This window comes from Anarrhichthys ocellatus, unplaced genomic scaffold, assembly GCF_004355925.1.
Source record: "Anarrhichthys ocellatus isolate YVR2014 unplaced genomic scaffold, GSC_Weel_1.0 scaffold69, whole genome shotgun sequence".
NCBI classification, from domain to species: Eukaryota; Metazoa; Chordata; class Actinopteri; order Perciformes; family Anarhichadidae; genus Anarrhichthys; species Anarrhichthys ocellatus.
The window spans coordinates 1232333-1253432 of record NW_022280099.1 but is presented as its reverse complement, the minus strand read 5'-3'; the positions used below and the strand labels follow the sequence as shown (position 1 = coordinate 1253432).

The 21100-nt window shown below is 44.6% G+C and overlaps 1 protein-coding gene across 8 annotated transcripts in view; it reads left to right on the top strand.

Annotated features, from left to right (window-relative positions):
• fgfr3 (fibroblast growth factor receptor 3) overlaps positions 1-21100 on the top strand; it is a 65330-nt gene that overhangs the window by 12623 nt on the left and 31607 nt on the right. For 6 of the 8 annotated variants that reach the window (XM_031873245.1, XM_031873244.1, XM_031873242.1 and 3 more), the window contains exons 3-4: positions 10992-11255; positions 15143-15208. In XM_031873245.1, coding sequence (XP_031729105.1) covers positions 10992-11255; positions 15143-15208 — 330 coding nt within the window. The remainder of the gene's footprint in view (positions 1-10991; positions 11256-15142; positions 15209-21100) is intronic. The other 2 variants (XM_031873250.1, XM_031873249.1) reach the window with 1 other exon arrangement.

Sequence of the window (21100 nt, the reverse complement as noted above, 5' to 3'; positions counted from 1 at the left end):
TGTGTGTGTGTGTGTGTGTGTGTGTGTGTGTGTGTGTGTGTGTGTGTTTCATGCCAACCCCTTTGGAAGAGTGTATTTTGTTGCTGGCAGAGGCAAACAGATGGCAAGTTGTGTGCCGAGCTGTAAGGAGTCCAACACACACACGCGCACACACACACACACACAAAGGGAGAGAGAGACAATCCAGGCTTGATCTGTCTCACCCATCAGTCAGCCCCTTGACTCCCCGTCTGCACCCCAAATGGCTCTTCACACACACACACACACACACACAGTCCTCTGCTTGTTTCTGTTTCTTTGTGCTCCTATGTGTTGTTTTACCCCTGTTACTGGTGTTACTGGTGTTACTGGTGTAACTTTACTTGTATTTGCTCAACTCTTGTCCTGTTTCGGTTTGGTTGTTCCCTCTTAGCAGAGATGTAAATATAGACAGTGCAGTTAAACTGGGGCCCATGTTGGAAGAACTGGCCCTTGTAAGTGATTCAGATTGCCACCAAAAAAAGGGGGGTTTCATACAGATATGCAATTATGATTGCTGGGTAATAGGTTTGTTGATGTTATCCAATGTCAATTTGATCGTGTGACGACAACAATGATATGCGGAGGCTAATTTAGGCGCAAAAGTCTGTCTGTGTGTGTGTGTGCTTCGTAATTAATAGCTAGCATGCAACGGGGCCTCGTCGTAACTACCGTACTGCTCCCTCTCTCTCACCTCTACCCAGAAGCAGAGTCCTGTCTGGCTCTGCTTCACCCCATTTACATTTCTGTGAATGGAAACAGAGAGCCAACAGACAGTGTTCAACATCTTGTGTGTGTGTGTGTGTGGCAGTGAGTGTGTAGGGGTATGTGCTTACCTCCTTGCTTGTCATCGTAAGTGTGTGTGTGTGTCTCTTTCATCCTCTTCCTCCCTCTATCTTCCCTTTTTTTCCCTCTCCTTCCTTCCTCGTGGTCACACTCTCACATCTGCTCTCTCTGTCCCTTCATCACCTCCTCCTCCTCCATCCCTCCTCTTCTTCTTTGTGTCTGCCAGGACAAATCCAAAATTAGCTTCATTGACTAGACCATAATTAAGTGCAGTATTGCCAAAGCATGTTATACAAGTCGTGAGTAGAATAGTCTCCGCCTCTCGTTCCCCCTCAGCTGGTTGATCCATCATTTTTGATCACCTCTTCCACCACCGCTTCGTTCAAAAAGATCCAGGGTCGACTCGCTTCTGTTTAAAGCCCCCCCCCCCACATCCAGGGCAGCTGACACATCTAATATAGAAACCAAACACCCCCCCACACACACACTCTCTCTCCCCTTATGTTATTTTGCAAGGAGAGCTACAATAATAAACCCTGGTACCGTCTGCAGAGCGTAATGGAAGAGTGGAAAGAAGAGGAAGAGGCGTCGGTGTTGTGCTGGCAGAGCAGTGACAGTCGAGCTGACTCCAGTTTTTTTTGTTTTTTTTAAATAACCCAGGTCAGAAATCCATTTGAAAATTCCCATGAAATGTTACTTTAGAGTGCGGTGTATCTGGTAATTGAGTGCATTTTTTCCTCATGGGACAACTCTCTCCTCAACGCTGGCGCAGCGTATGGACGCCGGTTTATCTGCTGCGTTTCGCCACAAAGTCAGAATCGGAAAACATGAGACTATTTTTTACCAGTCTGGGGTTTTCTTTTTTTTTACCCGGAGAAGCTGTTTGCAGTCCGAACTTGGTCGCAGACTTTGTAAAGGATCATGATGTCGTCTTTGACTTTCATGGACCGTGATTGCTGACAGGAGAACATGCAACAACACTGATAAACCTGAGCTCAGCAGTTTCTGACACCCTGCGGATACAATGGCCTCTAACCGCCGAACTATAAAGTCAGGCTTCCACAACAAAGAGCTGGTAACAAAGTAATACACAACAAAGCTAAATCCTGGAAAGAATAAATCAACAGCAAGACTTTTTAGATTTTGTTGGCTAAAACGTTTTTGCAGTGCACATTTCTTGAGTATTTCTTGGATACCATATAACCGCATTGTCACTGGTTCAATTCCAGTTGTGCACCTTTGTTGCATGTCATACCGCTCAGTTGGTTCATCTTAACCCTGGTTCCAGAGGACTGTTGCTCAGTGTTCAGGCTGTGTTAGTATAGATGTTTGGTATAGATGTCTCAGGACAACTGTGCTCCAGTTGTTCTCCTCTCTGTGGCCTGTTTGTGCTGTAAGTGAAGGCAGGTCCTGGAGGGGAGGGATGATGGGATTAGAGGCTTTCCTGCTCTCGTCCCGCTCTCATAAGCAAACACACTAAACACACCAGTCCTGCGCCGAAGAGTTTCACCATGTTCAGATGGAGACCCAGGGAAGCCCATATGCTGGTAACACTGTAATTTTTCATTTTTGCTTCAACACATTTCTGTTTTTTCTACATCAGTTTGATAGTTCAAACAACTAGTGTACTTCAAAACCGGCACTTTGGACATTTTCGGTGCTTGAGAAGAGTAAAAAAGGAGGCAGATGGAAGAAGAGGTGATTGTTCAGCAGCAGGCCAGTCCCGGACAGGAAGCAGCTCAGGAAGTGTGTGTGTGTGTGGGTCCTCCTGGTGATCAGAAGCAGCTGAGACCAGCAGCAGGTTTCATGTGGAGCGCTAACAACCAGAGAGACGGACCCACGCAGTCCCGCCACTCTAATAATCAGCATCATAAACAGAGCAGTAAACGCTGTTATGTCCTGCTGATCCCAAGACAGGGACGCCTCCGCCTTCGGACCCTCATCGGATCAAACTCTTTTACAGGTTTAAAATGGAGCTTGATTTTGGAAAACCAGCCCCCAGTGTTCTAATACTTTCGTCCGAGGTCATGAGTCTAAATTCCCTCAACACAGCCAAAGGAAAATTTATATCAAAAACCAAAATCTTTTTCAGTCAAATTTCCAAATTATTTGGATTTTGTTCATTCAGTTACCGTTTCATGTACCTGTTTTTTTATTTTCTCATTTCCCATGAAGGTCTAAATACTATTTCAGTGCCTTCTCCACTCTGTCAGGATCGAATCATTTTAAATTCTGGTGGGAAAATATTGAACTCTTGAATTGAAACTGAATTTAAAAGTAGTCTATAGCTGGAATTAGCCACATGTGTAAATTAAAATTATTATTTCTCTCTACAATCCCCCAAAATTCCCAGACAAAAACACAAATGACATGACCTCAGGGTCCTAATTGTTAGCTTCTGCCCGACATACGTTTTACAAAGAACATGTAGACAACAAAGGACTGGTTTTCAAATATTGTGTGCGGCGATGCCAGCCTGCCACAGCGATGCAGAACAATCTGAGCTTCAGGCTTGTTCTATTCATGTGTGTGTGTTTGTGTGTGTAGGTGGGTGTGTGTTCAAGTCCAAAAATACAAGTGTGCTTTTACATACCTCACATGACACTGATGTCTTTGTCACCTCTCACACTATCACCATCCCACCCACCACCACAGACATTTGTGGGGGGCAGGTCATCCCAGCTGGGGAGTATCAATAGTTCTGTGTGTGTGTGTGTGTGTGTGTGTGTGTGTGTGTGTGTGTGTGTGTGGATGGGGGGTTCACTTGCCAGAGTTCAGGGCAGGGGTCGGGGTCAGCGGAGGTCAAAGTTTAACGTTTTCAATCAGGCGTCTCCCCGTGCTGCTACGTCAGCTGTTTCTTGTCTTTGGGGGTTTTGATATAAGACGCATTCAGACTTTGAACTTTTAGAAACACTCTGGAATTAATTCAAGTTATTTGGAGTTTAACTTCTGTATGTCCCCTAAAAATATTAAACCTTCATGTTTAACTATGAATTGGTGCAATTAGTGTTTGGTGATGACAATATATTCCTTTAGATGATAGAAGTTTTTCTTCATTTAATATATTTTTGATGGCGCCTTGATTTTTCTTTTTTCACAGACTGTTTGTTCTTAGTTTATGAAGATCGCTCTCTACAGCAGCACAGCGTTCCTATTTTTGTGCTTTTTCCCCAGTTTCAGGTTTTCTGATCACTTCCCTGATTCAGCAAGCCTCTAAAGAGCATCAGACTTCCCTCCAAAGTCTCCCAGAGTGACATTAAATCAATTAACCCAACAGATGACTCGTCAAATATCACCCCTGCTCTCTTCGTTAAGTCAAAATTAAGAACAAAGACAAGTCGCTGCCTAAAAAAAGAAGCTTTTGACGTCCGCATCACGAGATCCAAAAAGTCGCCTTGTAATCGGATTGGTTCCTCCGTGTTGTGAGGGGAAGTGTGATTATGTTGTATAGTGGCCCCACACACACTTCGCAGACATCCTGGCTTTTGTGGGGCCGAGCTTCTTACACTTGTCTGCTGAATTGAAACTAGGCCAGTTCGTCTTTGGAATGACAATTACCGTGGACCAAACCCAGGCTGGAGGGATGGAGGGCAGGTGGGGGTGACGGTGAGGGTCTGAAAGGCCGATTGGGCGCTGCCAAGATGCTCTGGATGTACAGTAGCTTCCGATGCTCGTTAGTGCAGCCGAGCGGAGTGCCAGGCGGGGGAGGGGGGGCTGGGGGCTGGCACAGGCCGGGGCGGGATGTTTAGAGGCAACGTCTATCTTTAACTAGATTTTAGGGGCTCTTTTGATAAAGCGCGGCTGAGCTCAGCGAAGAATAGAGGCAACAAGCTGAGGAAACCCTCCCCCCCCCCCTCCTCTCTTCTCTTTTCTCCTCTCCTCCTTGATCTCCGCCGAGCCATCCCTCTTTTCTCTCCATCTGCTGGCAGGCTTCTCTGCAACGGTGCGAGGTTGTCAGGCTGGCCCAGATTAAGGGCATTGTCCGAAGGTATTTACATCCGGCCAAACCATATTAAACAGAGATTACGGGGGTTTTCACTGCACACTGCAGAAAAGAGAGAAAAAGAAGAGGGAGCTTTTCCAGGACGAGCAGGATGTACAATAGGCATAGCTGTGAAATGGAGGAAGAGAAATGTGTTCTATATGGGGGTGGGGGGGGGGGGGGGGGGGGTGGGGGGTGGTGGTTGAGGGGGGGGTTTCCACAGATCCTGTTTGAAGGTCATGTGATGTTGAGTGTGCCAGACGGTTGGCAGTCGGTCCAGTTTTTCAGCATAGGAAGCAGAAGTAAAAGAATCTGTTGGCGGGACGCAGCGAGGAGGAGGAGGAGGAGGAGGAGGAGGAGGACGCGGCCCGCGTGTCGCTAGCTCTTCAGGAGATTTCTTTAAAAGATCATCTTTATTTTTTACAGTTTCTGAAGTGGTAACTGGTGGAAGCCTGGAGACAAAAGCTAAAAAACTAAATTTTTGGTTCATATATTTATAAGCTCTTCTCACTGCAGAAGCATACACTCACATGATGGAATTGCGTCGTTCCCGGCGTCACACACGTGCACACTGATTGGGCCGTTAAGTGCCCACAGAAAATGTGGAAAGCGTTTGAAAAGAAAAGGAGAGTCCGTTCTTTTTCAGCAGTAGAAGCAAACAACTAATTACCTGCAATAAAAAAAGAAGTCTGTTTTGGGAGCAGCACATGTTGGAAACACGGCCCTGTTGTATTATTAGCTCTGTGTTAGTGAGGAGGAGGAGGGAAAAAGAGGGAGCTTGATGAATCCATCACTTTCCAAAGTGGTTTAAACACAGATATGGTTTGAACAGGTATGTGGTTCTGCGTTTCGACCAATAGAAGTACCTGTTAAGCTCCCCAACAGAAAGAGCGTCTTGTCATGTTTTACTGTTTATGATCTTTATTGAAGCTGCAGGATGTTTCTTTATGCAAAGCAGCCCGGCTGAACAAAACGGCATCTTTCTGAAGTAGCGACATAAACCGGTGGAGAGGTTTAAAGGATACTAAACTGGCACGAGGTTATTTTTTTCTGAGGTGATCTGGTGTTACCGGAGAATCACAGGTTCAGTGTTTCAGCAGAGATGAAACCCTGAATTTAAATCCTCCAGAGCGGAAAATGAATTCATCAAACTGCCACGATTTAGTTGTTTACTGACGGATGTGAGGTTCAGAGAATATTCTCCTCACTCTGAAGAGGGATACGCATCAGGAAACACGGCACACACACCCGGACACAAAACAGTCTTTTTAAGGATCAAGTCTAGAGTCACACGGTCTCATTTTAACTTACATGTGGAGTTTTCCATCGTTAACCGCTGTGCACTCAACAATAAAGAGACAATTCAGTTATAGTCTGCATAGTCTGCAGTTATAGATTTGCAGCCTGACAGCCTGATTCATACAACATTTTAATCCTAAAAACATTTTAGCATCATTAGATGTATTTGTTATGGAGTGACACAAAGAGAAATCCAAAGTCCCCTGCGTAAAACCTTTTGACTCTCGTATGTCAACAAAATTAAAGAAGAATTCTCAGCCTGGCGTTATCCAAAGTTCAGATTTGGAAATTGATGCAAATTAGCAAATATTTGATAAGATAGTGTCTCATTTCCAACACTAAATGTAACATGTTTGCCCATATTGTAAGTAATCAACTGAAGAAGTTTCATGGTGATAGTAGAACTTTAAAACATGTGAGTTGGACAAAGGGCACATGTGAGTGTGTTTGCTGAGCTAAACGTCATCCGTGTTCCCTCCCGTGACCTGAGATGACAGCAGCCATGGCGGCGGCTCCTCAGTTGGGTCGACACTACTTCCTTCTCCTCCAGCATCCCTTACTTTGTGTGTGTGTGTGTGTGTGTGTGTGTGTAACTGAGGCAGGCGTGGAAAGGCTTCCCATAAATAGAGCTCTTTTCATCCCCAGGGCCGCAGCCTGCCCGCCGGCCCCTGGAGAAGTTTGTAGAGGATAAATAAACTTCTTCAGACGGACAGAGAAGATGGAGTCTGTATGCGGCGCCTTAATGTGCGACGCGGCAGCATCTCAAAGAGAGACTATTTTATTCTGAAGGGCTATTTGTTATGATATTGAGCCGAGAGGGTAAGAAGGGCCAGAAGGGCAGGGGGCCTCTTGATTTATGGAGTGACCGCCCAGCCTTACTCTCACACACACACACACATACTGTTCCTCATTTACAATGGCAGATACATACGTACATGTACATATCACATTTACACACACACACTCAAAGAGTACATATCACACATTGCTTCCAGCTGGCCCCAGGTTCCGGCGAGGTTCCCACCCCCTTCAAACACACACACACACTCACACACACACCAGGCAGCCAATAGCTCACACATGCCACACCGGACGAGAAAACAGCGGGAATGTCTCGATGTTGACATGAGCGCTGGAGGACGGCACCAGAACAGTGCAGCCGAGCGTTCATTTATCTGTCGTGTCAGGATCACTTCAGATCTGATTCACTCCGGCAGTGCTTTGATATCAGACAGGTTTGTCGTCGAGTGGTTCACCGAGAACAAAGAACGTAAACACTAAAGATATTGAAAAGACAAAAGGATTTGAATTAGTGCATTTAATCACAACCGAACACGTACAGGAATGCACCAGTGCAGTCACACAGTCGCCCTCCACTAGATTCATACGAGATGATATTCATTTATAAACCATAGCTCTGATTGGTTCAAAGCCGTGATGTTATACCCACACACCACTGCTGTGATGTCTAATTCCTTTGCTTTCATTAGTACGAATCCACAGCGACAGGGTCACAAAGAGGAATCACTTCCGCCGACACAGAACATGTTACAGATACAAAGGAACAGAATTAGGAGCTAAAACTGGAAACATTTGCGGTTATCTTCAATGCAGGATTGAGCAGTGAACATATGCTTAACGTCATGCAGCGCTACATAAAGAGCAGGTTCCACAATGTTGCCCAGAATATGAAGAAGAAATGCACCAACTGCTGCCTCCGCAACACCTTCTTTTGATGTTGGTACAATGGTTGTTTTTCCTTCAGAAAACCACCTTTTAAAATCCTCCTGCTGCTCAAAACCTACAAAATGTCCCAGGAACTAAACTCACTTCCTGTAGAATGGTTTTATTGTGTGACTAGTTTGGGAGCTTCAACTGTGGTTTTAGTGTCATAAATATTTAAAGGCGTTTGGATCCCAATCACTTCCTGCTGTTTCCTGCTGTCAGGTAAAACCCCTGAGTTCCTTTAAGGGTTTCTGGAACACTTCCTGTGGTCCGAATGTGGACCTCGTTCTCGTGTTTCCAGGACTCTAGCTCATTAAGCCGCCCTGTCACATTCACAGAACCACAGGAGACAGACTGGCCCAGTTTGATTTCACTCACGTTCACATTCATTCAATTCCACACATTCCCACCTTCACCATCCTGCACAGCTGGACACACAGCAGCTGGAATTTTCTCTTCAGGAATTGAACGTGCCCGCTTACTAATTAGGAATTCCTCTCTTTGCATGTTTTCCTTGCTCGACCACATTTCAAAGAGCAGTCTCTCGTCACTGTGATCTAACCTGCGGCCGCACATTACAGGTCGTCCACTTGAAAGCTGCGGCGAGGCTAAAGCCGGTAGATCTGCACCCAAAGGTTGCCCAGTGGCACAGAGTGACGCCTTTCAAACCAAGATCCATTTTTATTCAAAGCACCTCTTTTTTTTCCTCCATATTTTATATCCACATTTTAAAATGCAGGATCTGAAGCTGAAGCAGATATTCTGTCATTGACGGTGACCAAAACAAAAGGTTTTGCTCTTTTGTGTGACACCTTTTTTTGGTGTATGAGGCATAAATCTTTTGTTTCGCTCTTTTGGTAAATTGCATTTGTTTCCCCTCCGGCAGTGTAAGCAATGCACAAGCGTTTCACTCTTATGTATTTTCTGAGGATCAAAGCAAAAGTATTCCTTTCTTACAACAGGATCACACACACATGCATTGCCTTGCTATTAACAAATCCTAATGAAATAAGCTGTAATGCTGTGAGGCCGCAGAATGCTTTAAGTACACGAGTAAATGTAGAGGAAAAATAACAGATTAAAAGCCTGAGTGCATGCAACTGAAACTATCTGCATGGTTGGATACCATTAGGTGTAGCCAAAGTGAGAAAGTATGTGTTTTGTAATTTGGGTGAACTAACCCTTAAGCAGGAAATATGTGCTTAAATACAAAGGGGCCGTTCCAGTCGAGCCTCGGTGCTGCTGCTGCTCATGCAGAGCTGCCAGCACCTCGTACTCAGCTGCTCGGGCTCCATAAAGCCGGAGTGAGTCTCTGGAGATTATTATATCTACCCCATGAAGCCCAATTCCCCATGTTTAAGACCTGAAGATATTCTAAGAACCATTTTCTCCTTTTCTTTCACAGAGGTCATAAGTAACACACATGCTGGGCTTGGATTTATGCTCCGTGCGCCGTCGTCTCAGTGCTTTTCGTCCCCTGAATGGGCCTTTTCTGCTGTAAAAAAATATATAATATGTTGTAAATATCGTCGTCAAAGCCAGAGGCCACGCAGAAAACGCCACGTTAAGCACATTATTCACTTAACATCTCCAGGATTTCTAATGGGTGTAACAAGGGAGAGAAAAAAACCGACACACAACTCATCTATTCAGTCCACTTTGTTTAAGACCTGCAGAATCCTCCCAGTGGTTTGATTTTGGAGCTCTGGCAGCGTTACCTGCTGCTTCTCCCCACATAAACAGCACGTCCGTCTGTCTGCGAGGGTGCGTTCGTCCGCACCAGCAGGCGAGAGCCCATCTATAATTTAGAGCAGCTATTATGTATTCCCCGTGAAGATGGCTCATCTGGGCCGCTCCTCATTCCTCCTCTCAACTCCAATTTTCCAAATCTGGCTTGGAGGCTGTCTGCGAGGAAAAGGGCAGCGTTCACGTTCGCTGCTTGTCAGCGGGGCTCGGTGAGGCCGCTGCCCTTACTGCGGGGTCAACGCTGGGTGTGTTTGCCATCATAAATCACGCTCTTAACACACCTCATGAGTCTCTTTTCCCATGAGCGGGCGGGTGAACGATTGTGTACTCCGTTGCCCAAGCAGCTCATTCAAAAGACTTTCACGCCTGCGTACGTGGAAGTTGCAAATGTGTGCGTAGAAGTGTCCTTGTGTTGGTTGCCAGAGTGTTGCGTGATGTTGCTTTTCTGTCTCTCCGTAACGCGAGGATGTATAATGGAGGTCTGGATGAGAAGATACCTCTGATGGAGGAGACACAAGGAGACCCACTGTTTGTTTTATCCAGACGTGCCCTCCGTCTCTCCTCCATCCTCAGTGGAGGTCGGCATCCTCAGAGAGGCCGGTAAACATGTTGATTTTTCCCCTGGCTCTGACTGAGCGAGCTCCTGGAGTAAATGAGTCTGTGTGACAGGGGAAGGTTGGTGCGTTCATTCCCACACAACCCTCGGGTTTGTCTCTTCATGCTGGAATGAAAAGTTACACTTTTCTGACTTCCAGAGGCGGATTAGCTGATAGCTCGCCAGCGGTTCGGCATCACTGCCTCTTTGTTTTAGAAGGAGGGGGGAGTTCCTTTCTTATGCTGACACGATCTGTGACTGAGTTTGCCTCTTAATTACACGGCAGAAACAAAGAAAAAAGGTGTTTAGACAAAACCTTAAACGCTTAATTTTTCGAATTCTACAAAACGTGTGGGGAGAAAAGTGATTTATGATGTTACAGGTAGCAAAACGTCAGAGAACCTGCCTGATGTTCCCTCAATATCTAACATTGTGTCCTGATGTTAGCGGGCCGCTGGTAGGAATGCCATTATTGATTAGCCTGCTGTTTAAACTGATCATTTAACTTATGAAATGTCATCTTCACATCCTCAAATTTCCAAACAAAAGTCCAAACGGCATTAATGATTCAATTTACGATGGTGTAAATCTGAAGAAGTATCTGATATGCAAACGTTCACATTTCAGAAGCAGCACCAGAGAATATTTGGCATTTTTACTTGATAAATGAGGGTTTTAAAAAAGGTTTTTTCTCTGTATTTGATTTTGCCTTAAAATTATGAAACATATTCCAAGATGGGGTTAATGTCTAAACACATATTTACAATCTTTACCAGTTGGATGTGCATTGAAATATGTTGATAACAAAACCTAATAACTGTGTCCTCTTCTTGTGCACAGACTCTGTGTCCAGCGAGACAGCCTTCCTGGAGGACTATGTTCTGGGCATCGGGGACACCCTGGAGATGTCCTGTGACCTGGAGGACCACTCGGAGCCCATCGTCTGGTTCAAAGACGGCGCCGGGCTAGTGCCTAGCAACCGGACGCGGCTGGGCCAGAGGATTTTGTGCATCATCAACGTGTCGTACGAGGACTCTGGCGTCTACTCCTGCCGGCTCGCCCACAGCAACGCGTTGCTCAGCAACTACACCATCCGGGTGACAGGTGAGAGCAACAACGGCTGGATTTTGAACCTGTTTATACTTTATGTCAGATGTTAGATTTCTGGAAGAAATTATATCTTAAAACTCTGGACCCTGGACAGGAGGCTGGAATGGGTTGCATGATAGACCAGTAATCATCTGGGAAGATCATGCGCTTGTTTGCGTGTGTGCGTGTGTGCATCCGTCTGTCCGTCCACGGCTAATCTCTAATGCTACTAGACCTATCAGCCGAATATTCTCTGTGCTCATGTATGACTGTATACTCAAGGCCCTCTCGTGGTTGCGGTGATTCACAATTTTTGAAAAACCTATTTTACTGACTGTTTTAAACCGTCATTGACTTCTTAACCGGCCGGTAGGGGCTTCAGAAGCAAAAGGCATATCAGCAATTGGCTTAGCTAGTCTGTTAAAGGCCACATCCAGAGGAAAGCCTCATTGTGAACCGATAAACGATTAAAAACGATACGAAGATCCAGAAGATAGGATGGGCGCTGGATCAAAGAAAACAAAAGTGGAAGAAATGCAAATCCATTTAATTTAAATAACACATAACACCAAGGACACGCTCATTTTATTAGGATACTTGAGTCGGTAGCATGAGCTCCAATAGAAACAGGCACTTTGGCTGCACACTGTGGAGCTCTCAGGAAACCGACCGGCCTCCGCTTTTTCTGCCCGGCTGACAGGCAGACGACTGAGAATCAAAGCATTTCCTATCAATAAACATTGTGGACCAGTAACAGCAGTGGTGTCGCGACATGACAGCTTTCCATAACGGTTCGTAGAAAAACGGTGAAAACTTTGCTCAGGAGAGAAAGTTCTATTATTGCCTCCTCCGGCGCGGTTTCACCTACCGGTTAGCTGTCTGCCAAGCTGCGCGCACACACACACACACACACACACACACACACACACACACACACACAGCTTGCATGACAGCGGCACAGACTTTCACCGGCTAACACCCAACCAAGTTTCACACAGATTCCCCCACCTGATGCACAGTCAAAGGTGAAATTCATTATCATATGAGGAGATGAGTAACGTCTTAAGCAAGTCTGTGATGGAAACAGAGCTCTAATGGGAGGAGGTGAGGGGAGGATGGGAGGGGAGGAGGGAGAGTGTGGGGGTCAGAAGGGAGCGAGCAGTAGCTTAAAAAGTCTGGCGGCTTTTTTTTCCCGTAAAACTCATGGACACCAGCTGAGCCTGTTATTGACAACTAATTAGAAAGCAATTAGCTCGAGACATTTCATCATTGAAAACAGATGGGGTGGCAAGAAATGAGAGAGTTCGCTCCCTCGCAACTTACCCCCCACCTCCTCTCTCACACACACACACACACACACTTGAACACACACAGATGTATGTGTTTGGCTGCAAGCCTGGGAGAAAAAGGCCTTTTCCGGGACTGATCAGAGGTGGACAGCTTCTCCTCCTGGACCCACGTATCATCTCCAGTCTGCAGGACGACACACACAAACACACTCCCCACATCACTGATTTTAAAGGAAAAATGTTCGGCTTTAAAATCTGATTATTCTTTCCCTCTAAACAAGTGGAAAAAATATATATACATATAGACGAGGTGAGATAAATGCATTTGATTCCAGCTCAGCATGTCTCAGGACAAAAACCACACAGGACGCGAATTCATCGCAGCCCGTTGTCAGTCATTTCTAAATCATTTTAACACTCAATCACACGAGAAGTCAGATGTCTTACAGTATGTGGCAGCAATATCCTGTTCTCTTCCCTCTACTTCCAACACAGAGCCTCAGCTCCATCTAAAACACACATGGGCTATTGTCTTTTTTTCATTCTCAAATATTTGAGTAAGGTGTCAGATATTTAGGAGTGGTATCAGATTTACCACCTGGACGGCGTCCAGACAGCGGAGAGGGGGGCGGCTCATATTGTGTACACACACACACACACACACACACACACGGTACACATGTGGAAGCAAGAGGCTGTAATGTGAGGAGGTGAAAGAAGTTGTCGGCAACACCAAATGTATCAAAATTAGCAACTTCTGCAATCATGTAACGGACAATATTTCTACAATATGTCTATCCAGTGGACATCAGGGCCGGGACGTCCTCCTATCTGTGCACTGGTCATTGTTTGCAGTCGAATTAGCCACTTGAGGCACGAGACTGGAGTTGGAGTACAGAGACGACTTCTACGGCTAATCTCTCTAAAGATACACGAAACAAAAAGCTAATAAATCACCTTCCTGCAACCAAAGCCCGCTCAAACACGATTGGTCAATACTACTCAAACAAACAAAAATCCTTTATTTAGATTGTATGTTTTGATGCAACATAGATATCTAGAGTGCCATCTGAGAAGTGACACAAAATAGACACAAAATATTAAAATATGTTAGTAAAGATAGATATGGGTGTAGATCCATTTTAGCAAAAACCAATGGTGTAGAAACGTTCTGGGCCTGATTACTGCTTGTCTTTGGTGTTAGTGTTTATCACAACGCTCCATTTAATTGGAGCGTTTACTGTTTCATGTTAAGTCTTTTTTACAATCTTTAACCATACTTCCTACTTACTCAACAAATGATCCATTTATTCCTATAAAGTTGGGTTATATACGTAGGTATGAATCTATGAAGGTTTTGTTTTGCCCAATTTCAACACATGGTCCAAAAGGCTTTAAATATTCTGGAGCTTTTAACCAAATGAAATAGATAGTTTTTCTCATCACTTTCCTTTGTTAAAAGTGTAATATGTGCTTATTTCGGTAGTCTAAGACCTTTAACTCGAGGCTCTTATTGTTTTTTAGTGCAGCACATGGTTGTAATTGACGCTTTGAGCGCATTCGTCTTTGTTTTCATGTCCAACAAAAGTTTGGTTGAGCTAATGCGGTAAATCTGGGGTTTGTTCAAAACATGTCTGTGTTTAGTGCTAATTAGCAAATGTTAGCATATCGACACGCTAAACCAAGACAGTTAACCTACTAACCATTAGCATGTTAGCATTGAGCTCAAGTGCTGCCTCACAGAGCCGCTAGCATGGCTTTAGAGTGAACCTTTCTCTGATTTCACCACCTTCATAATCTCTGTCGTAAACTTTATTGTGACAGTGATGGAATCCATCCAAACTGTGACGTGAGTCAAACCAGCTTCTCTCTGCTGAGCTGCACCACAGCAGTCGACCGGCTGAGGCGTCAAACAATAGAAAGTAAAACCTGCTCGTCAGGAGTTTCAGGAGCCGTTTGAGCTCAACCGGGGTTGTTGAGGCAACAGCTGGCGCTCATTAAGCAGACCTGAACCAGAGAACGTGGAGGTCAGATTGGACACAATTACAACGCGGCCGTGAAAATGTGTGACACAGCGATTATGACCAGTCGTATCTGCGGCTTGAGAGAGTAATTAGTCGTCATCCGACACACTAACTGTGAGCAAGAGTTAGCATCGCAAAGATGGAAAGAGTTGTTTTTGTGTGTGTGCGCGCGCACAAGTGTGTTGCAGCAGAACTAATGACTCTCGTTTCTATAACGTCTGTGGAAATGTTTTGGTTGTATGTTCGAGCCGCCACGCTCCAGAGAACTGTAGACTCATTCATGAGTTTCTCATCGAGTCACTTTCAAGATGCATTCATGCATATGTGTGTATGTGTGTATATAATCGCACTTGTTGGTGAACACACACCATTTAATCTCCATTGGCCATTTAACATGCACAAAATTGCTGCTTTGTTTTTTGTTGCTCTTTATTGTCCTCTTGTCTCGCACAGAATCAACTCTACAAGCTTTCCAGATGTTGCTCTTGTGATATCTGATTGTTGATGCAGTTCAAGTTGAACGAGTACAGATGCAAAATAAGATTTGTTCAAAACGTTGATCGCACTCTCTTTTGGCTTTTCTCCGAAGATTCTCTGTCGTCTGGTGATGATGAAGATTATGACGAAGATCCAGAAGATGCAGGTAATGGAAATGGTGAATTCTTAATTACTATTTTTCAGCTAACTTTTTCGAGTGAAACAATGTCATTGGATGTAAGTGAGGCGATATTCTGAAGCCTTTCCTACCTAAGGAGACAGTTAATGCTCATGATGAACAGCTTTGTGTGAAATGAGCTCATAAGGCCAATAACCTGAAAAGCAAAGAACTTTTACTAAAAGGAGGAACAAGGAAGTAGATGGGACACAACTAGAAACAGGAAGGAACTCAAATCTGAAAAGAAACATTTATATTCCACAATGATTTTTACTAACAAACCACCAAAGGCAGTTTCACCAAACCCAAATCATAGCTGCAGCTCCCTAACTTTAGCCCTAAATGTGGGCTCATGTTTTCATTTGTCAACTTCATACATTTTTTTTAGTTTGTTTCATAATTTCAGCTTTGTTTTTGCTGACCGCTCTTCAGTTACCCCTTAAAACAAAGAACAAAGCAACCTCCAGGTTGTTTTTGGTCCACTAGCGATACTATTTTTAGCACCTAAACACGGAGTATTAATGTGTCCTGAATTCTCATGTCGAAAATACAACCTGACTTCCATTAAGGCGGCATGAACTGCGTCATTAAGCTTAATGAGCAGCACCTGCTGCCACACAGAGCGCTGAACGGGAGCCGTGAGCTGCTGGAGGGTCAGAGAGGACAAAGAAGAGACAGCTTTGTTTAAATGCTGTTTCATTTCTCTACCACTTTATTTCCCTTCTATTGGAAAAGAGTTTAGACGAGCTGTAGAATCTATCTTTGTCAGAGATATATTAATATTAAAGGTTGTCTGGATCAATTCGCTGGACTAATCATAACTATAACTCAACCAGTTTTACTGGTTGAGTTTACTGGTTGAACCTTTTACTTCCAATATCAGATTTAGCTTTTTATTGGCTTTCATTGGCGAGTTTCTTTATGTAGGACATTTCAGCAACAGGGCAATTGAAAGCGCTTCATGTAAAACATTATATAAAGGTAAGTGCAATAGAAACACGTTACTGAAGGACATTTAAATACATTTAAAACCGTCATTAACGAGCCACACGACTAGAAAATAAAAAGAAATGGAGTAAGATAGGTGTGACATACAAGAGTAAATGTTACAGTGCAGTGTGAGACAGATACATGGGATTAGATGTATACACATGAAATTGGAAACTATGGTTAGTTATGAATACTGTAAACATCTTGCACAATATATTATTGACTGAATAACAGCACCAGGCAGGACAGCAGTGCAATATGAGTGACTATAACAAACGTAAACAACAAATTTACATGCAACTTTTTTGTTTACCTGACTGTTTAATTTTAAGAAGTAATAGTAATAATACTAATATAATAGTATGCTGGCAGGCACTCTGTGTCAAACAAAGCGTGTTCCTCGCCTCCACACGGTTCTTACAAAGGTTGCAGACTCCTAATACAGTCTATATATCTTCCACTTACTTGAGGGATTCTTGTTTTGCAAACCCTGAATTATTAGCAAACCTTATTACAAGACGAACAGGTAGTGTTTTGTGCAACAAAATGCAGTTAAACTGCATTTCAGAGCTTCACTTGTCACTGGGATAAAATATGTTGTCTGTTGGAACCACGAGAGTTGCTTCTGAAGGAGTTTTTATTGGCAAATATCATTGGATTGATGCAACCGATTAGATTTATCTGAGTGTGATCTGAGTTTTATATCTGTAATTGGAATTATATGTCTCTCATAACCGCGCGCTGTCTCGCTGTGCTCACCAGTAAAGCTTTTCCCCAGAGCACTGAGCTAAACGCCACCGTCGCACAGATCAAAAGCCCACCTTTTTTTTCCCCCGGCAGGTAACACTCCCTCTGTTGTGATGTGAGCTGTTTTGGCATTTCGAAGACGTGCAGAGTTCAGGTGCAGGTGAACAAAGAACGATGAGGGATGGTTTCTGCCGGCTGCGCACGTGCTTTTACAAGCTCTGTTCTGTCAGCTAGCGTGACTCCAGAGAGACGGAGAGCGTCTCCAAACCCACGTTGGCGGGCTCTCGACCAGCCAGACGCAAACGCTGCGCTGCCTTTGTTGTAGCGTGCGGAGGGAGACAGCGGCAGGTGAGGACTCGGACAGTCAGAGACAGACGAGAAAAAAGAGGAAGGAAATTATGAAAAATAAGGTGAGAGAGGAAGAGATGACGTGAAGCGAGGGAGACAACCTGACGCAGGAACTGAGAAACCTGCAGAAAGAGAGGGATCTATGTCCACCCCATTACAAATGCTTAATTTCTCACACATCTTTAGAACTGTTTCCATACTTTGACAGCTCACAATAGTTCAAAGAAGAAGGAATCGATTAGACGACTCTGCATCTTGACTGTGGACTTCAGCCATCTGTGAAAAAACAACCCAAAAAAACATGCCAGCGGCGTCAAACAGTCCATCACATCTAGAACCGAATCCCAGTCCACCGTAACTGCTCGTCAAAATTGGTGCCAGAGGCGAAATGTGGAACCGGTTTCAGTGACGGCGCGACAGGCGGTCGCCCAACCGAAAATCAAAGCCTCTTTGTGAGCGAAGCTCCGTGTCGTCCCAACTGGACTTAAAAATAAAAGGCACAGACAGTGACGGCGATGCTGAAACAAGGTCGCCATCAACGTTTCACCCAATCTGCTGGGGTCCAGCTACAGTCGTTCCGTGGTGAGAGAGAGACGGGGGAAGAGATTCATGGAGGACTGTAAAGAGACTCTCTCTCTCTCCTATCAGAATAAAAGCAAAGGAGCTGTTAATTAAGGCATCATGCAAACAAAATCTTTATTTTTACAACCCCAAAAAAAATGTCTCTCTTCTGGAGAGTTGCTGCTAATAACAACTGTTATTAAGGCTTGGAAAAAATAAGAGTAAAGGCCCAGTTAGTGATCAAGTAATTATGTCTTAATTGATCCTAATCCTCTCATTTTACAACTCTCAAAGTAAATAATCAGTTGTTTTTATAGAAGCACTCAAAGATGTAATTAACACAGGAATGGTAATGTTATTTATCTTGGCTCACTTCTGCTCACTTCGGTTGTTGGAGAACTAAAACATGTTTATATTCATACAGTATTGCCTTTTTCCTTAAGGCATGTAGCTGATGCTCTTATCCGGAGAGATTATAGAAGAAAGCAGCAGAACAAGCGGCAGCAAAGCTTCCTGTTGCTGTCTTTGTACCGAGAGTCTGTGGACAAGCTTAACACCTGCAAATGTGAAAACCTGAATGTGTTTGAATGCGCAGCTTCACTTGGCGGTGAAAGCCTGAAGTGTTTTCTAAATGGGCCGAAGTGGCAGCAGCGGCAGCGGCTTACTGCAGACATCCTGAATGCCGGTAAATAGCCTCGGACTGCCAGACTTAATCTCTGGATGTAAGTCTACCTCATGACATACGAGGCTCCGATTTCCTGGCCAAAAGGAGAGGGATTAGTCCAGAAACGTTAAACCCCTATCGCTGCTTAATGTCTGCTAAGCCACCGCTAATTAGCCGGCTATGAGCAGGAAGGAGCCATGTGACGGTGAGCGGAAGAACATCCACGTCCACATGCAGAGAGGACGATAATAGAGACGTGGACATGGCGAAAGAGACTACTAATGAGGGAGAGAGGGGGAGGATGGAAAACATTTGCTGATTGACAGCGAGACAGAAGAAACGGAGTGAGAGAAGAGAAAAGATGGCGAAACAAAAGAGAAGTCACTCAGTTGAAGTGATGCTGCTGGCCACAGCTGACTGTTCTCAGAGGAGAGAGTCAGACAGAAAGTCATGAGCTCACTCTCCACCAGCCTCCACAACTCGCTCAGCTGTCTCCCACGGCTTCTGGGAAAAAGGCAGAGGAGATGGACGCCTGCCCGGCAGCCACAGTAATCCCTGCGCCCAAATGATATTACCGACCAATTGGTAACGTTGACGCCAGATTTGTGTTTAGTTTTTATTGGAAGAGCAAGAGAGCAGCTGTGTCGTTTGTTTCTGTGTCTTTCCTGTTTACACCATTGACTGTAAATAAGAAGTGGACGTAGTCGTCGTGACGTCACTCATTGGCTTGTCGACTGATGTTTTGAAGCCGAGAGTTCGGCATTTTGGCCGTCGCCATGTTGGCTTTTTGCAACCAGTGAACAAAAGTTACCATATTTGGAATGCGGAGGAGTGATGTAGAGATGCTGTGTACGCTCTGGTAGCTGCAGCGACCTGTCAATCACAGTAGCCCCGCCCTAAAGCATCCCCTGCTTTATGGTCTGTTTGACTCTAAATGGACCATAATGTACTAAATGAACATCATGCTGTATTGAAGAAGACTTGAAACTAGAGATTGAGACCATAAACTCATGTTTACAATGTTTACTGAGGTAATAAATCAAGAGAGAAGTAGAGTCATTTTCTCATAGACTTCTATACAACCAGAGGAGTCGCCCCCTGGTGGACACTAGAGAGAATGCAGGTTGTTAGGAGACTTTCGTATCGGCTTCACTGTTCAGATCCGGAGGTTGCCGTCTTGTAGATACAGTGAGTTAATGACCAAACTGTGAGGTTGACGCTTCTATTCTGAGAGGCAGCACAAACCACATGTGTTGCAAAAACAGCACAAAAAAAGGAAAAGAAAGTGAAATCTCTCATGCAATCTGCTCTGGGAAAGGCCATATCAATATGAATCTGAATACACATAAAATTATTCAAAGTAAACCGTCGACATGTTTGCTTTAACGCCTGAATTGATCATAAAAGATTCTTTGTCTACATTAAGTCATAATGGACGATTACTATCTTTCAAAACCTCGGCTGTGTTGGAGTTATCAGGCAAAAGTTCAACCTCACGCGATATACAAGTTATTAAAGTGAGTATTTTCTTGTGGCATGGAAAGCAGCGTACAGACTCTGAAAGAGCTGTGTGTGTGTGTGTGTGTGTGTGTGTGTGTGTGTGTGGGGGGGGGGGGGGGGGGTAGGAATGTTAACACAGCCTAATCTGTGCTGTGCTCCTGAGCTATGCAGCCTCCTTGTTTACCCTGGCAGGAGAGCAGAGAGCCGGACGGCGGGCCATGCTACGCTGCTCCGCGGCCGCCATTCCTGCGACTCTTGTTTGCCTTGAGTCCCCGCAGGCCCTCCGGGGCAGCGTGCCTTCAAAGAGCCCCAGTGTAATCTGTAATGAAATCTGCCTGTGTGCTCGCAGGCGTCGGCGAGGGCAAATTATACAATTACACAATTAGGACCCCCTCCTCCTCCTTTTTCCCCAGATCGGTGTCTGAGCGCTTGAACGGCCTTGTGCCACGGCAATCGGTGTGTCCCGCTCCAGCTAATTGCTGAAGTCGGGCTGATAGAGAGCCACAGTCACACTCCTCCGACCCGCAACACAGAGCCGGGAGTCGGAGGAAAAGCAGTAAACGGAGAGCTGCAGGGTTTTTCATGTGCGTAGACACACTTGTAGCTGCAATGCTTAGTCTAAAATACAAAGAAAACACCCCTCAGGCCCTACAGCCCCCCGCAAGGCTGCACAGTCCTCTGAAGTTGTTATTTTAATAATAGAAAGTATTTAGACAATTTTAATCAGCATCTGGATCTGCATGAGAATCCACACGGCCTGGTGATGATGGGATAAATGTGCCCGATTGTTGTTTTTTTTTTACTTTCCACTTAATTTCATTGAAATAGTTACAGTTTTGAGATACGCTACTAGATAACAAACAACCACGGTGACTGCACTCATAGAACATTCTGAATACAAATACCTGTGATATCTTGTAGAAAAGGAAAGTCAGGAAATTAAACAGCTTTATATTTTTTAAATTTAAAATTAAGATGAATAACATGATTACTGGTAACTGGTAGCTGTGATACAATACGTTTCCGCCAGCTGACGTGTGTGTGTGTGTGTGTGTGTGTGTGTGTGTGTGTGTGTGTGTGTG